The 27,961-nt window shown below is 41.1% G+C and overlaps 1 protein-coding gene across 2 annotated transcripts in view; it reads left to right on the top strand.

Moving 5' to 3' along the window:
- The window catches only part of arb2a (ARB2 cotranscriptional regulator A), a 158,094-nt gene that overhangs the window by 42,257 nt on the left and 87,876 nt on the right, over window positions 1-27,961 (top strand). For both annotated transcript variants that reach the window (XM_030144462.1, XM_030144464.1), the window contains exon 7: window positions 22,284-22,502. In XM_030144462.1, the coding sequence (XP_030000322.1) occupies window positions 22,284-22,502 (219 nt within the window). The remainder of the gene's footprint in view (window positions 1-22,283; window positions 22,503-27,961) is intronic.

The following is a 27,961-nucleotide window of genomic DNA, read 5'->3' as shown; positions in this document are numbered from 1 at the left end:
ACGATCAGTAAAAACCCCACAGATATTCAATTTTCAGCAATTATAAAACAGAGCAGCAACTCCTCACGTTTGGAAAGCAGGAAGGGCATGTTAAGCACTTTTGCTTGATAAATGTTTTAAGTGGTAATCAGTCCAGTTAAAATTGTTCTATTTTCCCTCCAATTGATTACTTCATTAACTGAATCATCCTTTCAGCAGTATTACACTTAGCATTTGATAACTACATCTCTGCGTTTTATCTGCTATGCTGGCTTGTTGGTTCTAGTCCTATTCTTGATATTCAGGATTTCCTATAGCCCTATGATAGCGCTCTACAGACATATTTATGTGGGATTGTGTAGATGAAAATGATTTTGTGTGGACAATGTTATTATTGAAAATTGAGGTGGAGTAATGTCCTGTTTGATAAATACCATTGCTACGTGTATACATGGCCTTTGTCTTCATGTTTTCGCTTCATGCTTTTGCAGGAGGTGGGGACTGAGTGGGCTGTCAACAGCTTGTTGACGTATTTAAAGCTGGTCAGGAATTAATTTAATAATTCTTAATCATTTAAGAAGAACGTTTCTAATCTTTACATTCCTCAAATGATACCTCAGAGTTATTCTTTTGGAATAATCACCAACAAAATACTTAAAATTCACTTTAATAAAACAGGACTTGGGGTTGTGAAATAATAATTGATTTTCTTTTTTCCACACAGCATCACCTCTGAAACCGTTTCATTACCCTGTGTGCTCATTATGGTATGGTTTTGTAATGCTACTGCTAAGACTGTGTGCGATGGTATGAAATGATAGTTTACATACCCTATGCCAAGGGCACAACCAAGGGCTCATGAATGAGAGATAAAAAGGAGTAGAAGTGGGGCATGAGAGGACGAGAGAGATATCATCCTTGTGACCGGCTAATTAGCCTGCTGCTATACCAAGCCTTAACTGCAGGGACAGGGTTCAATAGTTCACCTATTTACCACTGAGTTACAACGACTGTAAACCTGGATTACCTGCTCCACCAGCTACCAAAGCCCAGTATTACAAGTACCAGTCTTGTTCAACAACTTGGAAATCAAATCGGTCCAAAAGAGCTGGCTAAGTGAAGCTGCCCTCATAGGAAGAGACACTGTAGCATACACCATACTCTACTCACATCATAGAAAGAAATCTATTTCAGTGCAATGAACTCTAAAAAGCTGGTATGTTCTGCAGCAGGGAGGCTTTCGTAATGAAAGACAAGTAAGGATTTGTTAATGGGAACAGATTCATGATTACTGTCATTTAAAATGGGATGTTATAAAAACTTGTCCTAGATGTGTCAAACATTACTTTAAATGATTAAAGCCTACTGATAATATAGATCCTCAATCAGGTGTTGTTGTGACAGGCTGAAGGATTTGAGATCAACACTCAACTTGATATTTTACAAACTAATTTTATTGAATGAGATTGATTTCTTATAAATAACTGTATGTTAAAATAAATCAATGGTAATTTATATTTGCACTAGAATTACAATTTGCACTAGAATTACAGTCGATAAAAAAAAAACAGCAGTCAGCACTTTCTGTACGGTGCTTAAGTGGCACAATTACACTGCTTTAGTTTAGCAAGTTCTTGTCAAAAACAGAAAATGTTAATAATAAAAAAATACAGCTGCATTGGGCTCATCTTTAATGTTAGCACGCCTACAGAAGTGTGAAAACTACAGCGAAGTAATGTGAAAATAGTACATAGTCGAGACAAAAAGCTATTTACTATATAAATTGTAAATGTGCATCCAAATCTTCGACACATCCCATCATACTTACTGTATGAAACTGTCTTGACTGCTGACATGTGGAGAGGAGACAATACTACTATAGTAGTTTGTGTGAAGAAGCAAAGGAATAAAGCGAGAGACACAAACTGACAGACAAATGCTGTTTATATGTTCAAATAGTCATATAATCATGGGCAGTGCATTAAGATTCCTCTGAATTATCTTTATTCTTTATGTTGATTTTTGCCCCTATAGGTCACCTGAGTCAGAAAACGGGGACAGATATATGAACATCAGCACCTGTGTTTATATTTATTGTTCCGTATTTATGAATGAGGGACGTTTATTCTCCGTAGTTATACTTGTACTTAATTGTATTTGTAATGTTTAAGCTGCACTTCTTTGTGTTGTCTTCTTTCGTTACTTCTACTTGATATCTGAATTCGAGCTTCCTTGCATTTCTCAGCTGTACTAGCGTCTTGCTGCAGGGAGAGCGGAGTATAGCAGTGTACACTTGGAGGGTCGAATTGGGCTAATGAAGTTGTCAGAGGCGTGTAGCATCGAGGCTGATGGGAGGGCCTGCCAGGCAGCCAATAGTGAAGCTGCATCTGTGATCAGCCGAGCATGATGGGAGACCACCCTGCGCAGCCAGTGCTGAGGCCCGGCACAGCCCCCAGATCAAAGAGCTGGCCCTCATATACCCCAGCAATTAGAGAGATGCTGCACACCGACATTCAGACAAGGAAATGTGTCTGCACACAGCAATATGTACTCAGACACAGTAACAGCTGGATGTGTGTAAACGTAAACAAGTCACACTGATACAACGATATTCAGATGTGAAGTCTTACAGGTTTTGGCAAAACACGCAGATGCATAAAAAAATACATTCAATCTAAAAATGTAAAGAGAAGAGATGAAACTTGTCTTCATTCAGTGTAAATTCTTCATCCTTTCCTTCACCTCCTCAGCCACCTTTGCACTTGAACAGCTGTTACTGTATTTGGTCAATTTCTCAGTCGATTCTCCTCTCCTCTCCTCTCCTCTCCTCTCCTCTCCTCTCCTCTCCTCTCCTCTCCTCTCCTCTCCTCTCCTCTCCTCTCCTCTCCTCTCCTCTCCTCTCCTCTCCTCTCCTCTCCTCTCCTCTCCTCTCCTCTCCTCTCCTCCCCTCCCCTCCCCTCCCCTCCATCACTTCACTTTCTCTTTGTTACCCTCCATTAGTTAAGATATCTCATTAATAACCACTTCTCTTGCCTGCCTCCTGTTAGCCTCCAGTGTTAGCTTGCTGCTCATTCTCTCACCTCGCCGCCTCTCTCTTTCCTCCCTTCCCTCTCCTCTGCTCTCTGCTCTGCTCTCTGCTCTGCCCAGGGTTCTTGTTTGAAATTCAAGAGTGGTGCAGTGAGACTGCAATAACCTACATACAGATCTCTCCCTCTCATTCCCCTTTTCTTTCTCTCTGTCATGCTCCCTCTTTTCTCTGTATTCCACCATCAGTCCTTTTCCCTTTATCCACCAGCACCTGTTATCACTGCAAGACTCTTGTAGGAATAAATATTTTGAAAGTGTATTCTACAATAAAATACAAGTGTATTAATAAATATTGTTATTGTTTTTTACAGTTACTTCACCCATTTTGTAGTATGGTGCACTTCCTTTATGCTTCATTCGTTAACTTTTCTTGCTGCTATGGGGAGCAAGGGGACTTCTTGATGTCAAAATGTTTTCTATTTACCATGGGTTAATTTAAAATGCTGATGCCTTCTAGCTCCACCTTGCCTTATTCCTCATTCTGCGCCATCCTGCTGCGTGTCCCAGAGGCTTTGTGCATACACCGGAGTGTGTGTACGCAAAGTGTGTGGCACTGGAGGCGCAACTCCTGTATGCCCCGCTGACTTCTTAGTGAACTTCTCTCCTGCAGATTAAAACAAAGGCAAGCAAGGAGAGGAGGAGGTCTAATGAGAGGAAGATTGTGTGCATGTGTGCTCATTTGTGTGTATGGAATGTCTGTGTCTTCATTAAAATGATGGCTTTGTTGGCACATTTAAGGGAGCATGTATGTGGTTGTTTGTCAGTGCATGCATGCCTGTGTGTAGTTTGTGAAGTTTCTTGCGCTTCTACTTGTGTACGGAAGTGGCATATGTTGGCAGTGGGTGGCAGTGCACCAAAAGCAGGCTGGTTTGCTGGTGGGGAACCAGAGTCACAGCATTCAAAGACACAAAAAAAAATCCTTGCCCCCTTTGCGTTGAAGACACTGGTGTTAATCATCGCTTTTGTAAAGAACTTTTGTTGCTTTATACTGACAGTGGGCGCACTCATCTCTGTTGTTTCTGATAGGCTCACATCTTTGTAATTGACAGAGATTGTAGTTACATTATGTTATATTTATGGGGAACAACGCTGTCGATACACTTGTAACAGTGTAGAATGATTATTTCTGCTCTAGTGTAGTTTTCATTAATATTGCATAACTGAGTCAGCTGGTAAAATGTAAAGAAAGCTAAAACTGACAGTTGTAGTGGTTACGGTCAATTTCCATGAACCGTAACATCCCCATGTGACTTGTGTGATCTCTGGTGCATGTCCTCCCTTGTCTCTCCTAGTTTTCAGTCAACTTAACAATGGTCTTAGATACAGTACGGTGAAAAGGTACAATGAAAAACTTGAGTTGCTCAGTTGTGTGTGTGTGTGCGCGCGCGCACGTGCACTAAGCAGGCTGACCCTTGATCTGTAGTAAAAACTCCGCAGTATAATTTAGGGATGAACAATGCCTATTCCCATTCTTATGTTTGTGTATATATCATCAGAGGCAGTGAAAATTGCATGGTTTAAAGGTTCAAAGCTTAGGGCAGTGTATTTTTTCATAGCTACGGAGGCACTACAGATGAGAACTAAAGACGAGTGATTACTTGGCATGGATCTACACATAGGGTCACAACATGGGTTTAAGTGCCGGAGCACTAACTCTCTAAGGGAGTTCTGGTTGTGGGTATAAAAAAAAAAAAAAGAGAGAAGGCGGGAGGGAGGAGGGCAGATGTTATATTGATGGCACGCAACGCTTCTCTTCTCTGTCCTGAATAATCATGATCCTTAGCTGATGGGATGCTGCTTCAAAAAGATGAGAGTATGCGTGAACTGTGGATGAACTGGAACCTGCATATGAACCAAAGCTGGTGGTAGCCCAGCCCAGCCCAACCCAGCAGCCATCCCCGATCCCCATCCGGGAAATTCCTAAACCGGATTGATACTGATATCAACAGAACGGGGGAGTTTTATATCCTCTCAGCTGCATGCATGTGTTATGAAATTGGTGGTTTGATGTTAATTAAATGAAAACTGATAATTTGCTTTTGTGTGCATTTGCTTGTTTTTATGTGTGTGCTGGGGGGAGGGAGGGAGAGGGAGGGAGACAGAGGCGCATGTAAGGGAAAGAACAAAGATAGAGAGAGGAACAGAGATTTGGTCAGGCTGGGCTGGCAGGTGAGCAGACGTTTGCTCCAGGCTGGTTTGCTACCTTTTGATACAACAGGCTTTGTGGAACAGACATGATTTTCCTCTTTTTTTTTCTTCCTTCTATCTCTCTCTCCTCCTTTTCTGTAAAATTGTCACTGTCTGCATGTAATCTCTTTAGGGCTTTTATCATTTCCCTGCCTCTGATTTTAGTCTGTCCCTTTTTCCTCTCATTTTCACGTGTCTTTTTTTTTTTTTTTCTAATAATATGAAACTTGAGCAGATCCTGAGGCAGATGTTTTAAGAACAGAGATTGTTGTACCTAATCAGACAGATAGGTGGCAGTATACTGTCAGGCTAGATCAACACACACTGTACTGCTGTTCTCTTTGCTTCCTCCTCTCTCTGATTCTAATAGATCTATCTATCTATCTATCTATCTATCTATCTATCTATCTATCTATCTATCTATCTATCTATCTATCTATCTATCTATCTATCTATCTATCTATCTATCTATCTATCTATCTATCTATCTATCTATCTATCTATCTATCTATCTATCTATCTATCTATCTATCTATCTATCTTACCTACCTTCCTTCCTTCCTTTATTTTTATCCATCTGAACACTTCTGGCTTTATGATTATAGTTCAACTCCCAGTATCAAACTGTTCATAATTTCTCTGCCACTTGTCCCTCTGGCTATCTATGGACTTCTCCCTCACTTCCATTTGCAAGTACTTGTGGATTAAATGTTAGTAATGGTAGCACTCTTTAGCGCAGATGTAGCTATTTATTCTACTTAAGTGATACAAGGTCTGTGAAAGAGTAAAGGGATAAAAATTTTTGCATCCCATACCAGCTGTGAGTCAGAACCATCTACTTAGAAATTCTAAATGCGAGCCGATAAATGCAGACAAACATATACACGCACTGTTTGCCCTGATCAAGGCTGTGGCTTTTAGGGACTACAGGGAGATCAGACACGGAGAGCCTATGGAAATAGACGGCTTTGTCATCGAAACACCCACCACTCTTCCCCTGAGACGAGCTACCGCAGTATCCCTACCTCACAGTCTTTCTTCTTCTCGCTCCTTTCCCATCTACTATCTATTGTCCTTAAGCTAAGAAACATTTGCAAGTTGGAAAGAATAAGTGATTTTTAAGCAGCCGTTAAACCATCCAACACTCTGTCTTAATTTGTCATCACTTTACTTTTAGTTTTAAAGAAACTTTGATATAGAAATGGTTTCTTTTCTGTAGTGTTACACCTGTGTGAACTCCTTTTCTGTTTATATTCATGCCTTCACCTCTTGACATTTCATATTTCTCTCACCAGCTTACTATAATGACCGTTATAAAACCACTCCATTATGGTTTGGGACAATTAGTCACAAGGTATCAAAAATTCTGAATTATTCACGATAAATATGACTACTCACAGCTTGTTGTTTTGTTAAATTTTTCACATAACTGATGGATGTGTATTTCTTTATTTCTGCTGACACCTAACTCCAGATATAGCTAGGTGTTGTACCTTTTAGGTTAAGAAAGATACAACAGTTTTTTCTCATCTATGAGATGCTCAAATATGAGTTAGCAATTTCAGCGCATCAACAGGTCAGTGTTCTTCTCATCTGTTCATCCACTCCACAGCTGAATGTGCCAGAAAACAAAATCTCCTTTTTAAATCCCCCTTTCTTGTTTCTCTTTTACACAGTACAAATGTAGTAGATTCAACAGATATTTTCCCTCCCTGTCCCCCATTTTCTTTATTTCTCCCTTATTTTCCTTGAAGCTTAGGAGCAAAGCAGTTGTGAGAAATATTTAAGCCTCAGTGTGTGGTAGATGAAAGTAACACAAAGTAAAAACCGTTTCCGTCACTACTACTGCCGGACACCTGGAGATTGTCCTTTCTGCCTTCCAGTCTCTCTCGCTGTCTCATGCTCATGTCTCTAGTAATGTTAGCAAACCCACCGCTGGCTGGCATCATAAGCAGATTATGAGTAATTGTAAGTGTGTATGTTTTTGAAAGGGGGGTGGTACACGGGTGAATGGAGTGTCCCTCCCCCCAGCAAGTGGCTTTGCCTTGCCTGCGTGCTTCCCCTGAGCTGGGGTTTGATTTTGGCTGTGGCAGATCTGTCAGAGATCAAAATGGGCACTCCCCCTGTTCCATCCTGTCCCACTCAGGACTACCTATATGGTAAGTGGACAGGTTCTGGACTTGCATACATGCCGGTAATTGTAAACACATATGCGTAACCACACACAGCAGCCTTCTTCCTTCCTCTATGAGACCAAGCAGAGAGTAGAAAACCTTGTAATATGCATATTCCAACTCTGCTGCACGATGTGGCTTTGGAACTTGCTTCATTTACCGCTTGTGTTTTTATAGCAGAAATCAAATTCTGCCATGACTGGAGTGTTGATCTAGTCTGTGTCCTTTTTCACAGCGTCCCTGTTTTTCCAACCCCACACCTGAGAGAGCTGTCGGTCTGCCATGCCCAAGTTGACCACATGTTTTGCAGGGTCGGCCAGAGTAGCTGGGTTAGTGCCAGCCTAAGGGGAGTAAGGGCTGGGGCAGGCCAAAGGCTTGGTTATGCCAGTAGTGAGACCTAGAGTGTGGACAGACTGAAACGGTGGTGGGGGTGGGGCTGCAGAGCTTGTATCCTGCAGATTAGAGTGATACAACATCTCAGCACACAGGATGGGCTTTTCAACATACCTCTACCCTGGCCATGACTCACTGAACTCAGGAAGCGTGTGTGTATGTGTGTGTGTGACGATGTCAGAAAAAGGCGTGCGCACTTTTTCTGATGGGTAATGGCAGTGTAAACTTTTCACCCCGGTTTCTCATGTGATCTGAATAAAACAAGCATTCCATCGAAAATGCATGCGCCTTGCACCTGTGTGAACGTGTGTGTATGTGTGAGCTTCTGAGCTAACAGCAATAAGAGCGGTGGACTGTGGATTACCTCTAGTTTAGACAATTATCTTTCCACCAGTCAATTCAAGGTCAATTTTACAAAACCTTTTTACTTGCCAATAAATATGCTTCAATCAAGTGTGCCTGAATAAATACGCTGGTTCAACCGTCTCAATATATGATGCTTTGTTATTGTTTTTCTTACTCCATCTTTTTTGATTTATGTTCAGTTTTTATAATGTTGGTTCCTTCTCAGTTTTTGTGTGCTAAGCGCTCTAGTCACATGGTCTCGTCTTATGTATGTGTGTGTATGGGTTCTTTTAGCTTGTTGCTCTGCCTAATAGCTCTGGCAAGTGAATGAGGCCTGATGTTGGGAGCTCATTTAATAGGCAGTGCGCGTGCATGTATCTGTGCTTGTGTGTGCTCAGTCTTTAGCAGTGTGCCACGTCTCGAGTCCCTTATCCTTGGAAAATTGTACTGCAAGTCCTCAGCCTCCCCTTTAGCCTGAAAACCAAGCTCATTGCAGCCTCCAAAGACCCCCCACCCCACCCCCCACAAGGAACAGAAAAAAATCCCAAGTTGTCCTTGTGCATAAAAGTAGATTCTACTCTCCAACACCTTTTCAAATTAATATTTGTGATGGGCGCCATTCTGCCAGCCCCAGTTTCTGTTCCCCGCCTTTGTTCCTGCGTTTGATGTAATGGAGGCAAGGACAAAGAGGAGAGCAGGCAGAGTGTGTGAAAATGGTAGTTAAGTGGGCTTAAGGGCTCCTTCAGTACCTTCTGAAAGGCCTGGACCCTGAATAGGACCCTCGCACTGCTAAGCTGTAGTGCAGTAAACAAGACAGGTCCAGTACAAAGGTGCGTCTCAAATGAGCACAGACACCCTCCTCCTCTTTTGCCTCACCCGGCCTCACCCCAACGTCACCCTAACCTCCCACCCAACTCTGACATCTGGCCAATCCCAAGATCAGTTCTCACTCCCTCCTCCCCCTTTTATTCCCCCTTTATTTTTTTTCCCTCTCCTTCATATCTTTTCTCTTGTCCTTTTAGTATTTTTCTGCACTTTCTTGTGGTGTGTGTGTTTGTGTTTTGTTGTGCTGGTCCCGACTGGTCGGCTTGCTCCCCCTAGCCAGCCTCGTCCCCAGTGCTTGGGCGGTTCGGCTCTTTTGTTTAGTTAATTGCAATGAGTATAATGTACTTGTCTCTCCGAGGTCCACGAAAGACAATTAGACAATCCCAAGAATTTAATGAGACACCACCAGCCCCAATCCCCTATACCCCGCTTTGAGAAACACCCTGCTCTCCGTTGGCAAAGACTGTGATGTAGTGAGGAGGGGGTTGCGATGCAGGTCGCCTGTCTCTGTCTGTTTGTGTGTTTACCAGATTGTTGGTCTGCCCATCAGAGAAACCACCAGAGAGAGAAAACCCGGAGAGATAAAATAAAAGAGGAAAAAATAAAACAAAATAAAGTGTGCTGTCTAATTTTAATTCTGCATTTATATGGCAAATTTCCAGGCCTGTTACACCAAGGAATTCTCAACAGAAGAACTGTCTTCCTGGACAGGACAGACTACCAGGGAATGTCCGCGTAATTATTAAGAGCGATTATCCTGTTCATTCAGTGAGGGGACAGAGCACTTGACAGTGTCATCCCCGAAAGGAAGAGGGATGGCTGGGGGGCCTGGGTGATAGACGAAACCCTGGGTGGCCCTTTAAGGACTTCTCCCAGCTTCTTTCTTTCACCCTCTCTCTCTCTCTGTCTTTTTCTGTCTCTATTATTTCTCCCATGGTGTTCCCTCTCTTGCCTCTTTTTCTGTCACACATTCCATCATAAATTTTTTTCCCTAAAACCTAACTCTGGATTATGCCAAGATACATCCAGCATTTTAAACAGGAAATATCCATAGGTCATTCATTATATCTCTCTTCACCTCACATGGAGATTAATTAATAATATCACTCGCTAAGATCACTACACTTATACACGTCACTAAGGAAGGACTTTTTTTTTATTCTTCCAGTTTTCCTTTTCTCCTCCATTCTTTCTCTCCGTCTGTCGTCCCTGTGCTTTTTTTTTCTCCCTGGCTAATCATGGTGTTACAACAAAAGACGGGGCTCCATTATTGCATGTGTGCGTCCCAGAAGAAAGGAAATGAGAGCGGGACAGAGGCTGGCCGTGGCCTGACACTGCACTATTAATCTTCCAGTAAAGCCTTGTCAGGCAGAAACGGACACAAATGGATCACTCCCATTAACTGGGGGAGTGTAGGTAAGGGCTTTAACAAGCGTTTACCAGAGTCCATTTTCTCACTAATGAAGAGGGGGAATACGCGACCTCCCAGCCAAACCTGCCAGACCGCACTTAAAGGTCTGGATGGAGGAGAAGAGGAGCCAGAGGAGGAGAAAAGAAGAGACAGAATATGCGAGTCTGGATAAAAAGCTCTGTTCACTGACATGACCTGTTGTAACAGGCATGATAGATGTTAGGGTTTAGGCCACCTTACTATTCAACACCCACCCACAAGACACAACCTTATTTTCTCTTTAGGATCTTTGAGTGGTTTGTTGTGATAGTTTCTCACTGTGATGTTAGAAAATTAATTAAATATGACTTTTTTTCTGATGTCCCGCTCCTAATCATTATTTAACCTCATTCATGCAGGCTTAACCTCATTTAAGAACACAATAAACACCCATATGAGGCAAAAGTAGATTCATAAACACAGTTTGTGCAGTTTTTGCCTTCCACATTCTGTAAAAGATATTTTAGCACAAAGGTGCACAGATGTCGCATTCTTTGACACCCCAGTCTTTTGGGAAAGAAACAGAGGGCCACAGTGGGATGTTTCTTCTCATAAGGGGTTTACATTTATGCATTATGTTTTAAACATGTGTCTGTCATCTTCTCGAGCTGTCTCTCGAGCTGTCATGTCTACAGCCAGAGTTCTGTCCACACAGCCTTGAAACCTGCTGGTACTGTGGCACTGCTTTCCTGAATGTGTCGGCATCTCAACCACACTCCCAGAGGGGTATGTGTTTGTATCTGTAAGTTAGTAGGGGACAATAGGATGTTGAATTTTTCATGCAAGAAGACCCTTGTCCGTTGATGCGAGCTGGATGGCCAAGTGATAGTTTGGAAAAGGCTACATGATAATAGGAGATGTGCTGGAAAGATATCAAAGATCAAGCTGTGGTGGCATAGTGTAATTTATCACCACCCCTCCAGATGTCGAAGTGTTTTAGTTCAAGTCTGTGAACATGCAAACTGAATTCAATCTGCAATAAATGCATTGTTAATGGACTTTCCAACGCTTCGGGTGGCTTCTCCAAATAATGCCAGTATGTGATTTGTTTGGTGTGATCTTTCTACTTGTCCTTTCCTGGCGTCATGACACCCCTCTACATAGCCAAGGTAAGTTGTGCATCAAGTAGTTGATAAGGTTGTTTCTGATTGATGCATTTGGCTGTTGTTTTCCTCTGTGTCAAACGGCTGAGAACAGCTTTCCTACTTGAGCCAGATCAGTGAAGCTAGTGTTATTAAAGAGATAGCAGCACACGCTGACCCGAGTGATACCAGAGAGTGAGCGAAAGACAGAAGGAAAAAGAGGTGCGGCCCAGCCCGTTTGTCTGTTATCACTGGCTCTGTGTTCCACTGGCTCCCAGGGGGAAACTATGAGATGAGAGGAAGACTTCACCTTCCTTCTTCAAACACCCCCACCCTGTCTTTCCTCGCTTTCCCACTCCTCAGCAGCCCTCCTCTCCCACCCCCCATGCCCCAAACATTTTTAATTATATCTTCTCCCAAGTAGTGCGGCTCAGTAACCAAGGAGCTGACATTGATGCATGTGCTGATAAATCTGCAAACACTGGAAACAAGATTAACAAAGATTTTGAGAAAAGGGTGACAGCTAATTTTGCGCAATGGTCGGCGCCTCATTCAAGAGTGATGTTTTTGATAGAGCGAGCCACGCCTGAGAATTCACGCTCCACGAAGGGGAGGGGGCCATGAACGTAGGACGAGTTTCGCGGCATTTGCACTTTTTAAATTGTTCCTTTTTTTTCCCCCATGTTATTTCAGTAATCTTTCCCAGCCTTTTATCATCCCTACAGAGCATTTTGCCTGTTTGTTGTTGATGATGCACTTATAACTTCGCATTAGATATTCACACCTAACATAATGAGATAACTCATTGTACTTGATTGTCAACACATTTTGGTTTGCATAAAACCCTTCATAAGTGAGCCAGAACAACATAGGAAAACAGTAACTGCTTAATATGGGAATATTTATTCTTTTCTGTCTTTATTTTAGCAAATAACACCATTGCAGAGTGTGAGATACAGAAATAGACTTGACTCATTTTTTTCAGATTTTAGGTTCGTTTGTGGGTGTTTATGCTGCTCCTGTGTGAGTGTGTGTCTGTGTGTGTTATGCCAGTTTAATCAGGGTTGATCTAATCAGCACTGTGTATTGTTGAATCGAAACATGCCACTCCAGGCCCGTGGCCCCGGTGTCTCTGAACTGGCTCTCAACCCACTGAGACACCGATACACACTCCTCTTAGAGAGATATCAGTCTGCCTCATCACTCACACCAACACACACTCTAGAAGGAGAGAGAACAAGATAACAATCATACTTCCACAGCTGATTCCCTATTTTCTCATCGAATAAGCCACACCACCGTACCTCCTTCCTTTCTCCTCTCTGCAGCCAATTTCAGGTCTGTACAGTAGAAACATCTTGTAAATTTCTTTTGTTCTTTTTTCATGGCTCTTTTTTCCTCTTTTCTTTTTTTCTTCTCTACCTCTTTATGTGATGTCTCCCTTCTCTGAATCGCCACCCCTGTCTTCATCTGTGGGCAGTTGACAGCTTCTTTCAGTTTTCTTTGTCAATTTCTTCTTCTCCCTCTCTCTCTTTCTCTGTCTCTCTAGCTCTCTTTTTCATCTGTCCCTTCCCTCCATCTGCTTTCGCTTTTGTTTGCCCGGCCTCTCTCCCATCCCAACCTGATAATGAGGAATGCAGTGTGACCCTGACCTCCATCGGCCCCGCAACCACCTCCGACCCCTCCAGGTGACCTCCGGTCCCTGTTTTGACAGCTTGATTAATTACCCAGTGTTATGATTTATGAGAAAAGCAGTATGTAAAAATAATAGACAACAGGTGGTCTTAAAAACGTAGTACATTTGAAAGAGCTTCTAGTAAAGATTGCGGTAATAGTGGGGTTGAGGGGATTGGTCTGTGTGTGAGAGAGCGAGCTCAAGAGAGAAAGGATGTGTTTTACAGCCGCTTTCCATGGTTAATTGCTTTCAACTATTTTTGAAGGCTACATCGGGTTAATAGGAAAATGTCTATTGCTCCATGCATGGTTTCCTAGTTACCATAGCATGGATTTGGCTGTATGGCGAGAGGATGAAGGGGATTCCAACATACATGCGTAGCTCCATGTGTGTGCTGTGAAGCATAAACCCAGCCATGTGGTAATGACACTATGGAAAATGTACTGGAACACACAGACATGCATGCATGCGCACACACAGATACACTATATTCTCTGCCATCTCTTTTCTAGGTTACATCCTGTGAAAATAAGCAGAGTAAATGGCAGCACAGACCAGTCATAGTGTTTACCCTTCACACTTCAAACACAGCTTGTGATTGGCTGTGGCGACCTCCCCTGACTTATGGACCTGTGGTGTAGCTCCACTTAGAGAGAGGTCAGACTCTTGGACTGTCAGAGTGTGTGTGTGTCATTGTGATTGTATGTGTGAGTACAGTTGTCTTCAGATTTATTGCCCATTGCATGATTGTTGCTTGTTGTGTTTAAGTGCACTCTACTACTGCAGACCGAGATGAGAACGTTTCCTCTGAAGAAAATCCCATTTTGCATAAAATGTATTGCAAATAACCTGAGATTTTACATAGCAACAGTAATATTTGCCTGCTGGACAACTGCTTTTCTCTGTGCCTAGGTCACAATAACAGGACAGAGTTGAAGGGATCTCTCTTTGACCTTTGACATATGGAGGTCAGAGTAGTCCTGTGATGTTCAGTAAGATTAATACCATGGGTGCAACAGCAAAGTCTCATTATTCACCAATGCAGTGCCGATTACTGAAAGATGACGTCCTGAGCTGCAAACCCACAAATTTGTACCAGCTTTTTCCTTTAATTATTGGTTTGATCATATAAAACACATAAGTGAACAATTTTGTCAGCTAACTGATACTAGTATTAACTTAAAAAAAAAAAAAATCAAATATATATATATATATATATATATATATATATATATATATATATATATATATATATATATATGTATATGACTATATTATATTAATAAGACAGACATACAGTTATTTTTCTTCCTAATGTAATACATCTTGAAAACCTTCTATATTATTTTACCATGTTGATGGCCATGTAGGTGTCTGGGTGTATACATACATGTGTTCATGTTCTGTATCTACAATGTTTAGATGTGTCCAGTCACTGACCCAGACTGTCGGAGTCTGTACATATGGCCAAGTGTCTCACACCCACCGTATGTGTGCTCATGTGTGTTAACGCATTAACTACCTGTCCAGATGGTGAAATAGAAACATTCCTTGACACTGGTCCATAAGATTTTACTTTGCAGGTGACGTATAGCTTCATATAGTGCCAAAGTCATTGTAATCATTATATAAGCATATAAGAGCAGAAATGTAGAAAATTTTCATTTTCAATATACTCAGAAACAGCTTTTTATCTTCTTACAAATCAAATGACTGTTTTAATGACAGCTAAATTCCCCTGCATCACTTCCATAGAATAGTCATCTTCATTTAGAAATCACATCTGTCTGATCGGTTGATTTTAACAGTGGCTTTGTCTTTCCCTCTCCCTTCTGTGCACGATTGTCGGTGGCCTTCAGGACGGGTTTGCTCCGGGGATTCCTCCCATCTTCTCTGCCTCCCCTCTTTGCTCTCCTCTCTAGCTGATTTATACATTAAATAGTTAGGCAGGAGGGCAGGGAGGCACCTATCATTCCATGATCTATATCTCTCTCTGCCCTCATTAAAAATACATGTGTATGCTTAGGGGAGACAATATAGAATATATAAATCAAAATGCTAACGGCATCAGAATAAGCCTCCTGTATTTATTTCCCCATAGCTTTCCCTCTGTGGTTGGAGGACTCTTCCTGCTTCCTGTATTTCCTTTGCTATGCATGTGGCACGCACATGTTTGATTCCCTAAAATTAAACTTTATTGGAAATACTGTTAATTTATTGTGCAATAGACTTATTAATCTTTACTACTGCAGGGAGAGCCAAAACCCATTTCAGTACAACAGCTAGTTTGTCTAATTGTTAACATATTGCAACGTGTAAACAAATATATCCAACTTTTGGAACATTACAATATTTGTATTGTTATTACGTGGCTAAAGACCCAATAGCACATCTGGTGACACAGTTGTTAAATCCTATTGCTTATTAGTTTACATTCACAGTAGCATCTTTGCAAATGACATACGGGTCTTCTGTTTAAAAAAAAAGTTGACAAATGACTTGTGTAACATTTACTTGCACAATCGATAGCTCTGACAATTTCCACCTGGACGGTGATTAATGCTATACCCACCCCCAGTCTAGCAACCCCCAGCCCCAACCCTGCACCTCCCTCTGTGTGTCGTGCTGAGAGCAGATGAAGAAGGCCTGCGAACTATGTGTGTGTCAGCTAAAGTGTGTGTATAAGTGTGTGGTGGTATATGTTTATGACACCCGGATGCTTCCTCTTGATCAGCATGCAGCACCGTTAAGCATGGACAGTGGCTAAACATATTCACAGATTCACATATGCTGAGTATGGTAAATAACGAAGATGTAAGCTGGCCTTGTCGTTGTACTGAGTGAGTTACCCAGCAATGTCTGGAGTGTGTCTTTATCGCTATCTTTTCACTAAGGTGCTGAAAATAGACAGGTCGGGAGGAGTGAGACGGGAAGAGAGAAATAGAAAGAGAAACACAGAGAAAGAAATGTAAATGCGAGCATGAAAAGAAACTGAGGCATCAGGGATCAGAAGCTGTGCTATTCTCTTCACTTCCTCCACCCCACTGCTCCACTTTGAACTCATTTATAAATATTCAGCTCCACATATAAACAATATCCAAATGAGCCAAGACACCCATGCCAAGGTTAAAAACTCTGCTTCTTATTACAGACACAACTACTTGACTAGCTCAAAAGGTTAGTCTCTTATTCTGACCCAAACTATTTGTGCTCATTAAGATCAAGAAAAAGTTAATCATTACCACAGAGCCTTATTTACTTTGACTAAATTAGTGTACGACTACATTAGTGAAGCAAACACTGAATGGAGTCTTTGAACTTGATGTGAAAAGTTGAATTTAGAGAAACTTAATTAAATGTGTACTCTTTATGAGAAGAGAAACCTCTGCAGCGGGCAATTTGTTCAAAATTAACTCACAGGGCAGATGGGGAGATAAAGCTTCAGTATGTGTTACTTTTTCTATGTTAACATTTGCCTTGGTTGTTTGATTTCTTTAATGTGCAGCAATATGGGTTAAGCAAGATAAGATATATCAATGTATTTACACTTGAAAACTTAATTTAGGCAAACTATAAACTGTGTGCGGCCTCATATATTTTTAGTCTGTAATCTGACGATGATCGTTTTACATGCCAATGTTTATATTTCTCTGCCTTTTTCAAGAAATGGTAACATGATAATATTTAATACCATTAAAATCTGTTCTGTAACTTTTCATCTGGCCCCATGGGAATCCCAAGTCATCAAGATGATGATTGATTTTGTGCTGACAGGCTGATGACAATCCTGTCTCATCCCCTCTTACATCACCCCTAAGATACACACATATCTTTTCTATAGCCCCTATGGTACAGTAAGAACTCTCCCACCCTTCCACTCACCGAGAAACATAGCTTTGTGTTTAGAGGGTATGGGAGGGGGGTCTCCGACTGGTGCTGTGTTAAAATGAGAAAGGGGGCACTGTGACTTAATCTGACAGAACTGTGCGATCTGTGTGGGATGTCTGCCTCAGGGAGAGGGGGAGTGGGAAAAAAGGAGAGAGAGAGGGGAAAAAGAGGGGGATTGGATGGATAAAGGGCCCCTGCATGCAGAAAAAGCTCACGTAGAGATGGAGACAGACAAGGTCACACAGAGCAGGGTGGCCCTGACAGACATAGAGAGAGAATATACTTGTTAAAGCAATGTTTACCTTCTCTCTTGGCTTCTTCATGTTAAGAAAAAAACACAAAAGCTACATTTTTGCATGTCATTATAGCCAGTAGTAACTGAAGTGTACACAAACTGTTGTGCCACTACACTCTTGCTTATTTTCCAACTTCACCTCCCTTTTTGGTCAGCCATTGCGCCTCCATTCTGATCTCAGACCCAACTGTAGCCTGCAGACATCCCCTCCTCCTCCTCCTCCTCTTATTGGGTATGCCATGCTGGGTGACCCTTTCCCCCCTGTCAGTCAAGTCTGATGAGCGAATCGGGTGCTGTGTATTACTGAAACAAGGAAGTGCAGCCATTGCTGTTGAGAAAAGGGAGCGTCGCTTACCCTGATCCTAACAGTGAGCCGACAGTAAACTAATAAAATGAGCTGCCTGAGAGGCAATATTAATGGACACCTACAGACTGCACACTGTTTCCTGAGATGTTATATGCATACACATAGATACACAAACGGATTAAAATTTAAGTGCAATGTGAAAAAGAGCGTTTATATGCTGCTATTCAGCAAACAGCCGCACACAATCTCAAATTCACAAAACCATACCATCCACTTTTCTCACTGCATGCACCCGTGACCGCTATCAGCCATGCTTTGTACCTGTCAAGTGCTGTCCTTTTCCCTGTGCCCAAAGCCCTGCTCACTACATGAGAGCTCTCACATCAAAGCTTAGCTGAGCTCCACATGCACAGATGAAACACCCTCTCACTCCGGCCGCCTCTCCTCCTGCTCCCGCACATTAGACACATTTCATTTCATTACAACACCACTGGAAAAATAGAGGTGCTGTCTTAAAGAGATGTCTTATTTACTCTTCCTCACACTTGTGTATTCACCTGCATGTGGACACACACACAGGCACACACTATTCGCTTTTTTATAGCGAGAGTGGAAGGAAAAATAATTATCCATTATCATCAAAGTTCAATTGGACAAATGGCATCCAGTTTGACCATAAAGAGGACATGTCAGTCTCATCAAAGTGTATACTGCACATACTCAACAGCACAAGCATTAATCAGACTTGAATTTTGCACTAAAATTATGAAAAAAATCTACCATTATTCATATTAAAGCTTTACATATAGCTTGGTTTTTTTTTTTCAAATTAAAATGTTCCTGAATATGTTTTACATAGTAAGGGAGTTTTTTTTTATTCTCTGAATACTACATGTGAGGATATGGGCAGAGGAAGGGTTTCATGATGATGATGAGACAAGCACTGGTTTCCTTAGCAGCAGCTGCCTTTGTTGTGTTATCTGGTGCACGACAGGCCGACAAAGAAAAGCTAAGGAGCGTCCGGAGCAGGGTGATGGGGGTCGGGGTACCCCCCCTTAGAGGGGTCGGGGCGACCCTCTTGACCGCTGGCCCCAGGGCAGCCACTCAGTGTGATGGTGGCACAGGGGCACCCACAGGGCATGGGAAGAGACTTAGTCTGCACACTACAGCAGAAAGACAAAACTAAACCAACGCTAAAGGACTGCGTGTGTGTGTGTTTAATTTGCAACAGTGTGTGGATAGAACAAAGACAAAGCAGCCTGAAGTTAGCAATGTGCGAGTGGGAGATTTAGCAGTATAAAAAGCAGGGTGACCCATGGTTTGCAAGGTGCATTTGTGCTAGGTTCACACTTTGACAGCACATCACAACACAATGATCAGATTTAGCCAATGTATTCACTTTTTGTGTATGTGGGAGAGACGTAACAGTTAGCACAAAGCACAAAGACCAGATGACCTAACTCTAGAAAGGTTTATGGCTGAGAGATTTAACAGTCACAAAACAATGCAAACCCTGGAACACTGAACATTAGCTCTGTGGGAGAAATTAGTTTTGTGGGATTTGAGGAAAGCACTGGCGTTGTGCTTATTCTTTTAAATATCACACTATACTTTAACGTGCATGAGCATGTGTGTGTGTGTTTCATTTTTTGTGTATGTTTGTATATCTGATAATTCAATCAATCACAGTATTGTCATCATACTTTGATCAAAGCAAATATAATTAATTTTATTAATTTAGACAGCCAACAGCACCAGACTTGTTGTGTACTTAGTTGATGGAGAGAAGAATAAGGGGAGGAAATGTCTGGACAGGGTGAGCTGTGTTATCCTGACACCAACACAGACCTCTCAGTGTTTAAATAAATGATGGTTTCCGACATAGAGGTGAACTTTGCGGCCCTGTTCGTCCAGACTAAGTACGCCAGCAGCAGTTGTCGCTTTAACAGCAATGTCCTTCTGGGTGACTGGACAGCTGAAAGGGTTAGCGCTGTTAGCTTGGTTAGGTGTGTTAGCCTCTGCAAAGGAAAGGCTATAGGCCATTAAGGGTTAGCATCCAGATGCTAAAGGCTAGGAACTAGGCCAATTGAGGTTAGCATTAGTATTCTTAAGGCCAGGAAGGGTTATTGACCACTATGGGTTAGAGCAATAGCTTTAAAAGGAACACATGGTTGTAGGGCACTTGGGGTTGGCATTAGAACACGTGGACCAGAGTTGCTAGACTATTAACTTTTGGCCTTGTGAACCAGGATTAGGGGAAAGCAGGAATGCACACAAAGTGGTGTGAAGGTGTCTGAATGCAAGTGACTTTTTTTTTTTTAAGGTCTTTTTTGCCAATGCATACAAACATCTATTTATTCATATATATATATATATATATATATATATATATATATATATATATATATATATATATATATATATATATATATATATACATATCTATCTATCTATCTATCTATCTATCTATCTATATATATATATAGTCAGTATGCATATACTGACTTTCATATTGTATTCAATATTATATGAAAAAATATTTTTCAGAATCATGTTTATAATATTCCTGCCATAAGCTGAACTGGTCTTGTCAGTTATTTTATCAGGCTACCACCAGTGGGCAGTGGCACAAAGCTGGTGTGAATATGGTTGGTTAGTCTACAAGCCTGTGCATCTCCTAGCTTTTCTATCCTCTTAATATATGTCTTTCCTCTTTCTCTTTCTGTGTCTTTTTCCCTTCTCATCCTCCAATTGTTTTTATTTTCTATTTCCTTCTTTTGTTTACTCTTCTGTTTTATTGTTTTAATAGATGCCATAATCTTTCAAAAAAAAAAAAAAGTCCATCCATCAAAACCCATTTTTTATATAGTAATGGGTTTGGTCATGTCTTTCTTGTTACAACTAATACTGTTTTGATTTATTAGTTTTTAAAAGTGGGCATTTATGAGTCGTATATATTATATATGTGCCTAGAGAGTGGCGGAGAGTCCTGTCTGAATATGAAAGGGAGTGAGAATCAAGACTAATTTTATAATCTGAATAAGTGAGAAAGTGTCATTTTGCTGTTGTCAACACACAGCAGGTGCTAAGGGAAGGGGTGTGTGGCAGGTTTGATGTCGATGGGCACAGGAGGGACACACACACGCTGCGTCAACAGAAGACATGCACATTGTGTTAACACTTATTAAGGAAGAGGAGACGTGCCGTGTTGAGAAGACAGTGTGTACGATGGCGATTCACAGAGGAAGCTGAGCGACGATGCTGCTCACAACTCTCTTTCACATCTCTTAAAGGTCTTTTTGTCAGCACTGATATCTTTCATACTCTTTAGTTGTGTGTGTAAGCACATCCTTGTACCAATAAGTTTGTAAGAGGCTTGGGTTGTGTGTGTATGTGTATTCACAATGGGGGTTGTGTATGCAAAGCCCAACCAAAGTGAAACAGGAATCCTTCCATTTCCTGCTTTAGTTTCAGAGTGCTTGGGACAATAAACACAGTTAATTAAAATGGCTTCAAAGTTGAATAAGTCACTAAAGGCTACAGGAAAATTTCCTTTTCTCCACAATACATTTCCGCTGTCTTATTCCTTCTTATTATAACTTGGCATTGCCTGTCTGTTTAAATTCTTAATTTTCCATTCTGTGTTTTTTATTTTTTTTTGGGGGGGGGGGATGCTAGTTTGAAACTTCATTTATTTTTTTCATCAGTAAACATTAATATTTAGGTAATGGATTGCGAGAGTTTTGTCTGGAAAGGTGCTTTTAAAGTCACATACACACACTTATACAGATTTGCGCATGCAGTTGCAGCTTACTCTCACACTGAGTGATAGTGGGATCGATTGGGTTTGATATTAAGTGACAAGTGGCCTTTAGAGTCACTAAATGCTGCTCACCGACTGAAACCACCGTCAGTGAATTCCAATCCCCCAGTTACTTCTTTGGCTGGTCCCTGGAGTTACACTCTCCTCTCTGTCTCTTTCTCTAACGTCTCTTGTGCATGTGTGTGTGTGTGTGCGTGCGTGTGTGTATTTGCATTTTCTTTCCTCCAAGTCTTGGTCTTTCTTAAACTATTGTTCTGGTTTTTGCTTATATATATATAGTCCATTATTTTCTATACACCATAAGCCCCGGGAAAGTTGCAATAATTTGACTGAGTAAAAATCGTAGACACCGTTATATGACAATTGCAATGTGGCACTGAGTTACCACTGGACAAAATGCTGAAAACTGAAAAAATACTTTTACAACAAAACAGTACAAATGAAAGAATGTGTTTGGTTTTCACTGACTGTATTAATTTTAAAGTTAGAAAGATGTGAATGCTGTCTCCTCATCTATGTATATTATGTTCATTGTTTTATGATTATTTTATTTAATGATTAATTTGTGTGTTATTTTTGTTTATTTTTTTATTCATACACTGAAAAGTAAAGCTTCTGATAAAAGATGCTATACATATATAAAGTTTCTAAGAATAAGCTTTGTATGTGAAAATAAATAAGACATTATGTTGAATGAAAGACAGTTTAATATAAACATGTTTTAATGCAGACGTTGTTGATCTTATGACATCCAAATGTTATGTCTGTTGTAGGAGAACTATGGCGTGATGGTCCTCAACCCAAACGAGAACTACCTGGAGGTGGAGAAGCCAGCCAAGTCCTCTCCCCTGAGCTCGCCTGTCGAACTATCAGACGAACCCGCCGAAAAGAGGGAACGCAAAGATGACAAAGAGAGCAAGAAGAAAAGAGAATTCTATGAGAAGTACCGCAACCCGCAGAAGGAGACGGAAACTGAACGGATCCCAATACGGGTATGTCGCAGGGATGAAGAGAGGGAGGCGGTACAGAAAAAGAAAGCAGGAAGGAAGTGGTTGGAGAGTTGGGGCGGAGGGACAGAGGGATGGATGTTCATCTAAAGCAGATCCGATGGGGGAGGTGGACGGAGTGACAGTTTAAGGGTGTAGGAGGAGGAAGAAAACGAGATATAGGTGAGAAAACGGGAGGTAGGATTTTGGGCAAGTTTGGCTAAGATAAAAGAGGCAAGACGTAGGGTGGGAGGAGGCTAGATGAGGAAGCAAGAGAAGGAAATGTTAGGTAATGAGGGAGGCATGGAGGATGGGATGCAGAGGGAGAAAGAGAGGCTCTTGTGTGGTCAGCCTGTGTGTGAAGAGGTTGGCCGTGCTCCAGTCGCCTCTCAGTGAGCAAGTGTTAACCACATGGCTACTTCCCTCTCTCCCTCTTCCTCTCCCTCTTTCCCTCTCTCTTTTTCTCTCTCATATGGTGGGCTGGTCAGTGCAGCTCTGGCCCTTCACTCTTGTTGACCGCTGGGATTATTATCTCCCTAACACACACTCTGCAAACACACAGCAACATTCTTATCATGCTACACTGACCGCGCTCCCCCTAATCATACACACACACACACACACTCACATACACTCCCACGTACACACACACATGATTTGAGGCACCTACCTCAGCCAGTTTACCTTGTGGTCAAACAAAGGAAGCAACCCTTTGCATAAATCGAGTTTTATTCTGAAAATAAATATTGTCAAAAACGATCAGAAATAAAAGCGATATTCTCCTCTTTATTAAATGCTTTTGTTTCCCGGCGAAATTGTGGATTTTCTATTTGGATAATGTCCAGGCTAATTATTTTCTTTCTTTTGATCAGCTTCATTTCACCAAGACATTAAAAAGTAAGGGTACCACGTGTTAGACACTTTCATATTTCATTTCACATCTGAATAATATTCACATTGATTATCTGTGTTGTACTTTGGTTGATAGCAGTAGCATCACAGCAATGCATGTACATGTCTGTGTGTGGGTGGTTATGTGTGTGTGAAATACGTCAGTCTCTGGTGTTTGACAAGAGTTTGTGCTGCTGTGGGACTCACGCGTTGTGTGTGAGCTGTCAACAAAGTTTATTTTTTTTCTCACCCCCCTGACAGTACCTTTACACACACTTTAATAAGGGATAATTAGTCGCAACTCCATATTACTCTTTTGCAATTTTTATGTTGTGTTTACAGGTTTTCTGTCTGTCTGTCCATCCACCCAAATCCGTGAATGCAATATCTCAGAAATGCCTTGAGGGACTTTCTTCAAAGTTGGAGCAAATGTTCAGTATTCAAGGATAAACAGAGTAGATTTGTCGGTCAATTTGACCTCCTAAAACATGTCCCAAAATTCATACACTAATTATAACACATTTCACAAATGTAACAGGGTAAATGATGAAGCGATGACGATTTATATCCATAAGGTCAAAGATCATCTTCACTGCAAGATCATAATCCTCTGATGAAACCATTTTCTGGCCATTATTCAACAATGTAAATCAGGAACAGAATGAGAGATTGTGACCATATTTGACATTTGGTCAGATTCTGAATTGGTGACACTAATCTTGGGATCCTCTTGACACTTTGCTGATTATATGGATCTGTGATGCCAGGTTAAAGATTTTTATGAAGCATCCATGTTTTAGAATTGTGTCCATCTTTGTGGTGTCATGTAAACCACAACACTGTGTTTCTTCACTGTCTCATTTTGTCATTTTTAGGACCAAATCATTAGCTAGAATGTAATGTTCATTGCCTATGAGTATCATTAAAATGAGTCCCAATTTGTGTATGTTTGTAAAGCTATGGGTGTGTGTGTGTGTGTGTGTGTGTATATATATATATATATATATATATATATATATATATATATATATATATCCTCCTGAGACTCAGCAATGCATTTTCATCTTCTGTAGGGGACGAGAGTTTTACAGCTTTACTCAAAGACACAATCAAGCTGTCCCCTGCAAAGGACATCCCATCAAAAAGAACTAGATTAATTAATGTATCTGAAAAAAACTGTTGTGTCATGCTGTTTGCAACCAAGGCAATTATTTAATGTAAAAAAAAAGCTAAAACTTTTACTTTCCTGGGTCTCAGGAGGATATATCATAAAACAGTGATTGTTTTCTAAATTAAATTAGAAAATGGCTAAAAATAGCAAAACCATACTTCATTACATTTCATTTTCTTCTTTTATTTAGGACTAGCGTACACAGAAGTACCATTTAGAAGTACCTCGTTCTGTGCCTTATTCGCTTGCTTCTGTGTTTGTTTGTGTTTCCTTCATGCAAATTTTCCCCCAGTGTCCCCGTAATGTGGAACAGTATGAAGCACCCAAATGACAAAAGCCCTGATGTAAAGATTGCGATTTGCAAGACAGTGAGTTAAACACCAGAACACAATATGACATGACATTTCTATCTCGTCATATTGGTAGTACCATCCACATTTTGCCCGATGTACAATTGATAAGCCATTAGTAACTTTTGTTTTCTGTTGATTTGAACTTGAATTATTATCATATTCCATGGTGGTCTCCCTTTCTCCATCTTCTCTTTTTACACATTCCTTCTGTACCTTTCATTTTTTCTTTTCCATCCGTCCACTCGCTTAAATCTTCAACTCACTCTGAAGATAGAAAAGTAGCATTGTTAATATCATCCCATGAGAAGATTCAGTATTATTTATGACTTAGTATTAGGTTCTGATTGCTTTACAAATGCCATGATGCATCATTAAAACTCCAAAAGACTCACTCAGTATAGAACAAAAAGTATGTATTTGTATTTTTTCTGACCGACAAAACGGAAAGAATAAAGGTCATCTACAAGGTTTGGAGTTTCCAGTGAAATACACTTGTCCTCAGATGCTGGGACTGTGAGATTGGGGATAAAGATTAATGAGTGAGCAGCGTGTCTCTGTGTTGGTGCCCCTTGAATTTTGACCTTTGACCCAGAAGTCAGCAGGATGTATGTGTGTATGACCTCGCCTCCTCCTTCACTGCTTTACTTTCCACTGGTCTGCCTCTGTCCACCCCAGAGTAAGCTGTCACATGCACACACATAAACCTACATGCAGATACACAAAAGCGCACACACACACACACACACACACACACATACACAAACTGGCAGACAAAAGAGTGAAGGAGGTGGAAAGAGAACTAAGGTTTGGACGTCTGTGTGTGAGTGTGAGTGTGTGTGTGTGCGCACGTATGTCTTTCTCCTTCACCTTTGTTAGTCAGGGTGGGTGGTGGATCAAATCAAACCTCTTTAGCAAGGCTGTTTTCATCTTTTTTAAAGCGCCCAGCCAAGCCGTGCAGACTCGCACACGGAAACACACACACACACACACACTCACACAAGCCTTTTTATTCCATACACCTCGTAGTCTTAACTCCTGCTGAGCTGCTGGACCACCTGCACACAGCCATTCAGATATACACATTCAAATATATACCTCTCCGCTTCAAAATGTAATGAAATCTATAATTATCCAAAAAGTAGCACAAGCTTGAATTAACGCTTGTGTATAAATAGACATGGAGACTCATACAATTACATTGTAAATTTAAGCTTTACTACAGCCCCCTGATAGAGTTGAGTTGATTAATACGCTTCCTTACACACATTAATAAGCTCTTAACTGCTTTTAGGATTCTTACTTTTTAGCCTTGGGTTCATAGTGTGCAACCTCTCAACCTTATCTAATCCCCCTCCTCCAGATCACACACCACTGGGCCATGTTTAGGGGGATGTTAGTTAAGGAGTGAGAGAAAAAGGGAGAACAGAGGGAGGGATGGGGGAATATAAAAAGTGATCGGAGGGATGCTGATGAGGATAACGGAGGGGTGATGTGGGTGTGTGTGGGGGGGGTGCTTTCTTAGCACTTTGCCATATAGAAGTTTGGGAGTTCACTTTACTCTGAATTTTAGCAGTAATCCAGTTAGCTATTTTCTGTCAGCCAAGCGGAGGAATGGCAGGAACAAAAGGCACATTCATGGGCTTAAGAAGCTTCCAAAGAGTTCACCCAAGGCTGGCTGGCTGGGATTAGGCCAGCAGGCCTTGGAAAGAAGAAGGGGAAAAAAGAGCAAAAGGGACAAAAAACAGAGCTTTTCCTTTCTTTAAGCACCACTTATTTTTATAAATGACTGAAATACTTTTTCCTTCTTTCTGTCGTAGGTTTTATGCTTCCCCTTTAACATCTTGCATTGTATGCTCATTAAATGTTTAGAGTGAAATCGACAGTGAGATGATCACTCCTATAGCATTTTGGTTCATCAGATTGAGGTCATTAGTTTATTTCTTTTTTTTCCTCTTGATATTCAACATCACAAATAGAGACTTGTATGAATAATACTGAAGGATATATGTGCATTTTACTACAACCTTTAATACTTTTGTAATAATCCAACCACCTTGGAGGCATAGAAATATGTCTCTCTCATTTGCTTGTGTTTAAACTTGATGGGGTCTTTTTTTCACTCTTGTTAACGTTAGCAGATGCTTTATATTTTTTTCTGGGTGTGATTGACCTTTGTTTTTCATATAATACTTTGGATATATCTATAGTGCGGGGTCAAAAGTCTGTAGTGCGTGTTGACATTTAATATTTAAGTGATCTAGCACAAAGAGGGGTCTTTTACAGTCTCATACTGATTTTCCTGCTGTGGCGCGTACACAATATATTTCCTAAACGGAGGTGCATCCATTATGTAGACCCTGCCTCTCCAAGACCCATTATTCCCAGCTGCAGCTGTCCACAGGGGCAGGCTGGGATCCTTGTCCTTGTCTGTTTTTAGCAGTGATTTTCTGTTTCCCCATGTTCACACTGTAGTACAAAGCATCCTGAGGATACATGAACATGCACACACACACATACCCGCACGTACCACAACTTGATTATAAGCATTAAGACGTGGACACACAAACACACACACACACACACACGTGTAATTGTATTCAACATGGTGCTACAGTGTTTCCCTTTGGGAATGATTTTTGCTCTTTGTCACCTTCACCCCTTTTGCCCCAATCTGTGGCCCACAAGCAATTATACAGACAGGATTTATTTGACCTTTGACCTGTTGTCATGCCAGGAAGTAAGGCTCAGCATATCCAAGGACAGGTAGGGACTTGATTAACCTTTGAACTTGGTCAGAGGAGAGGTCAATGACCAGGGCTAGAGGGCAGCTCACCTGCTTGCTGCAGAGAACAAATTGGCTAGATGCCATCTTTTTACTTGGCTCTGTATTTCTGTGTGAGAATGATAGAGAAAAGCTTTGACCTGTGTGTATCTGCCTCTGTTAGCTTTGCTTTTGTGTGTTTAAGGTCATGAGAGAAATACCCTGTTTGCGTGTGTTTTAACTTCAAGTTTATCTTATTGTTTTGCAATTTACAGTGAAAGTTCATTTT

This window comes from Sphaeramia orbicularis, chromosome 9 (assembly GCF_902148855.1).
Source record: "Sphaeramia orbicularis chromosome 9, fSphaOr1.1, whole genome shotgun sequence".
NCBI lineage: Eukaryota > Metazoa > Chordata > Actinopteri > Kurtiformes > Apogonidae > Sphaeramia > Sphaeramia orbicularis.
The sequence above is the reverse complement of the archived record's forward strand: the minus strand, read 5'-3'. Positions and strand labels throughout refer to the sequence as shown.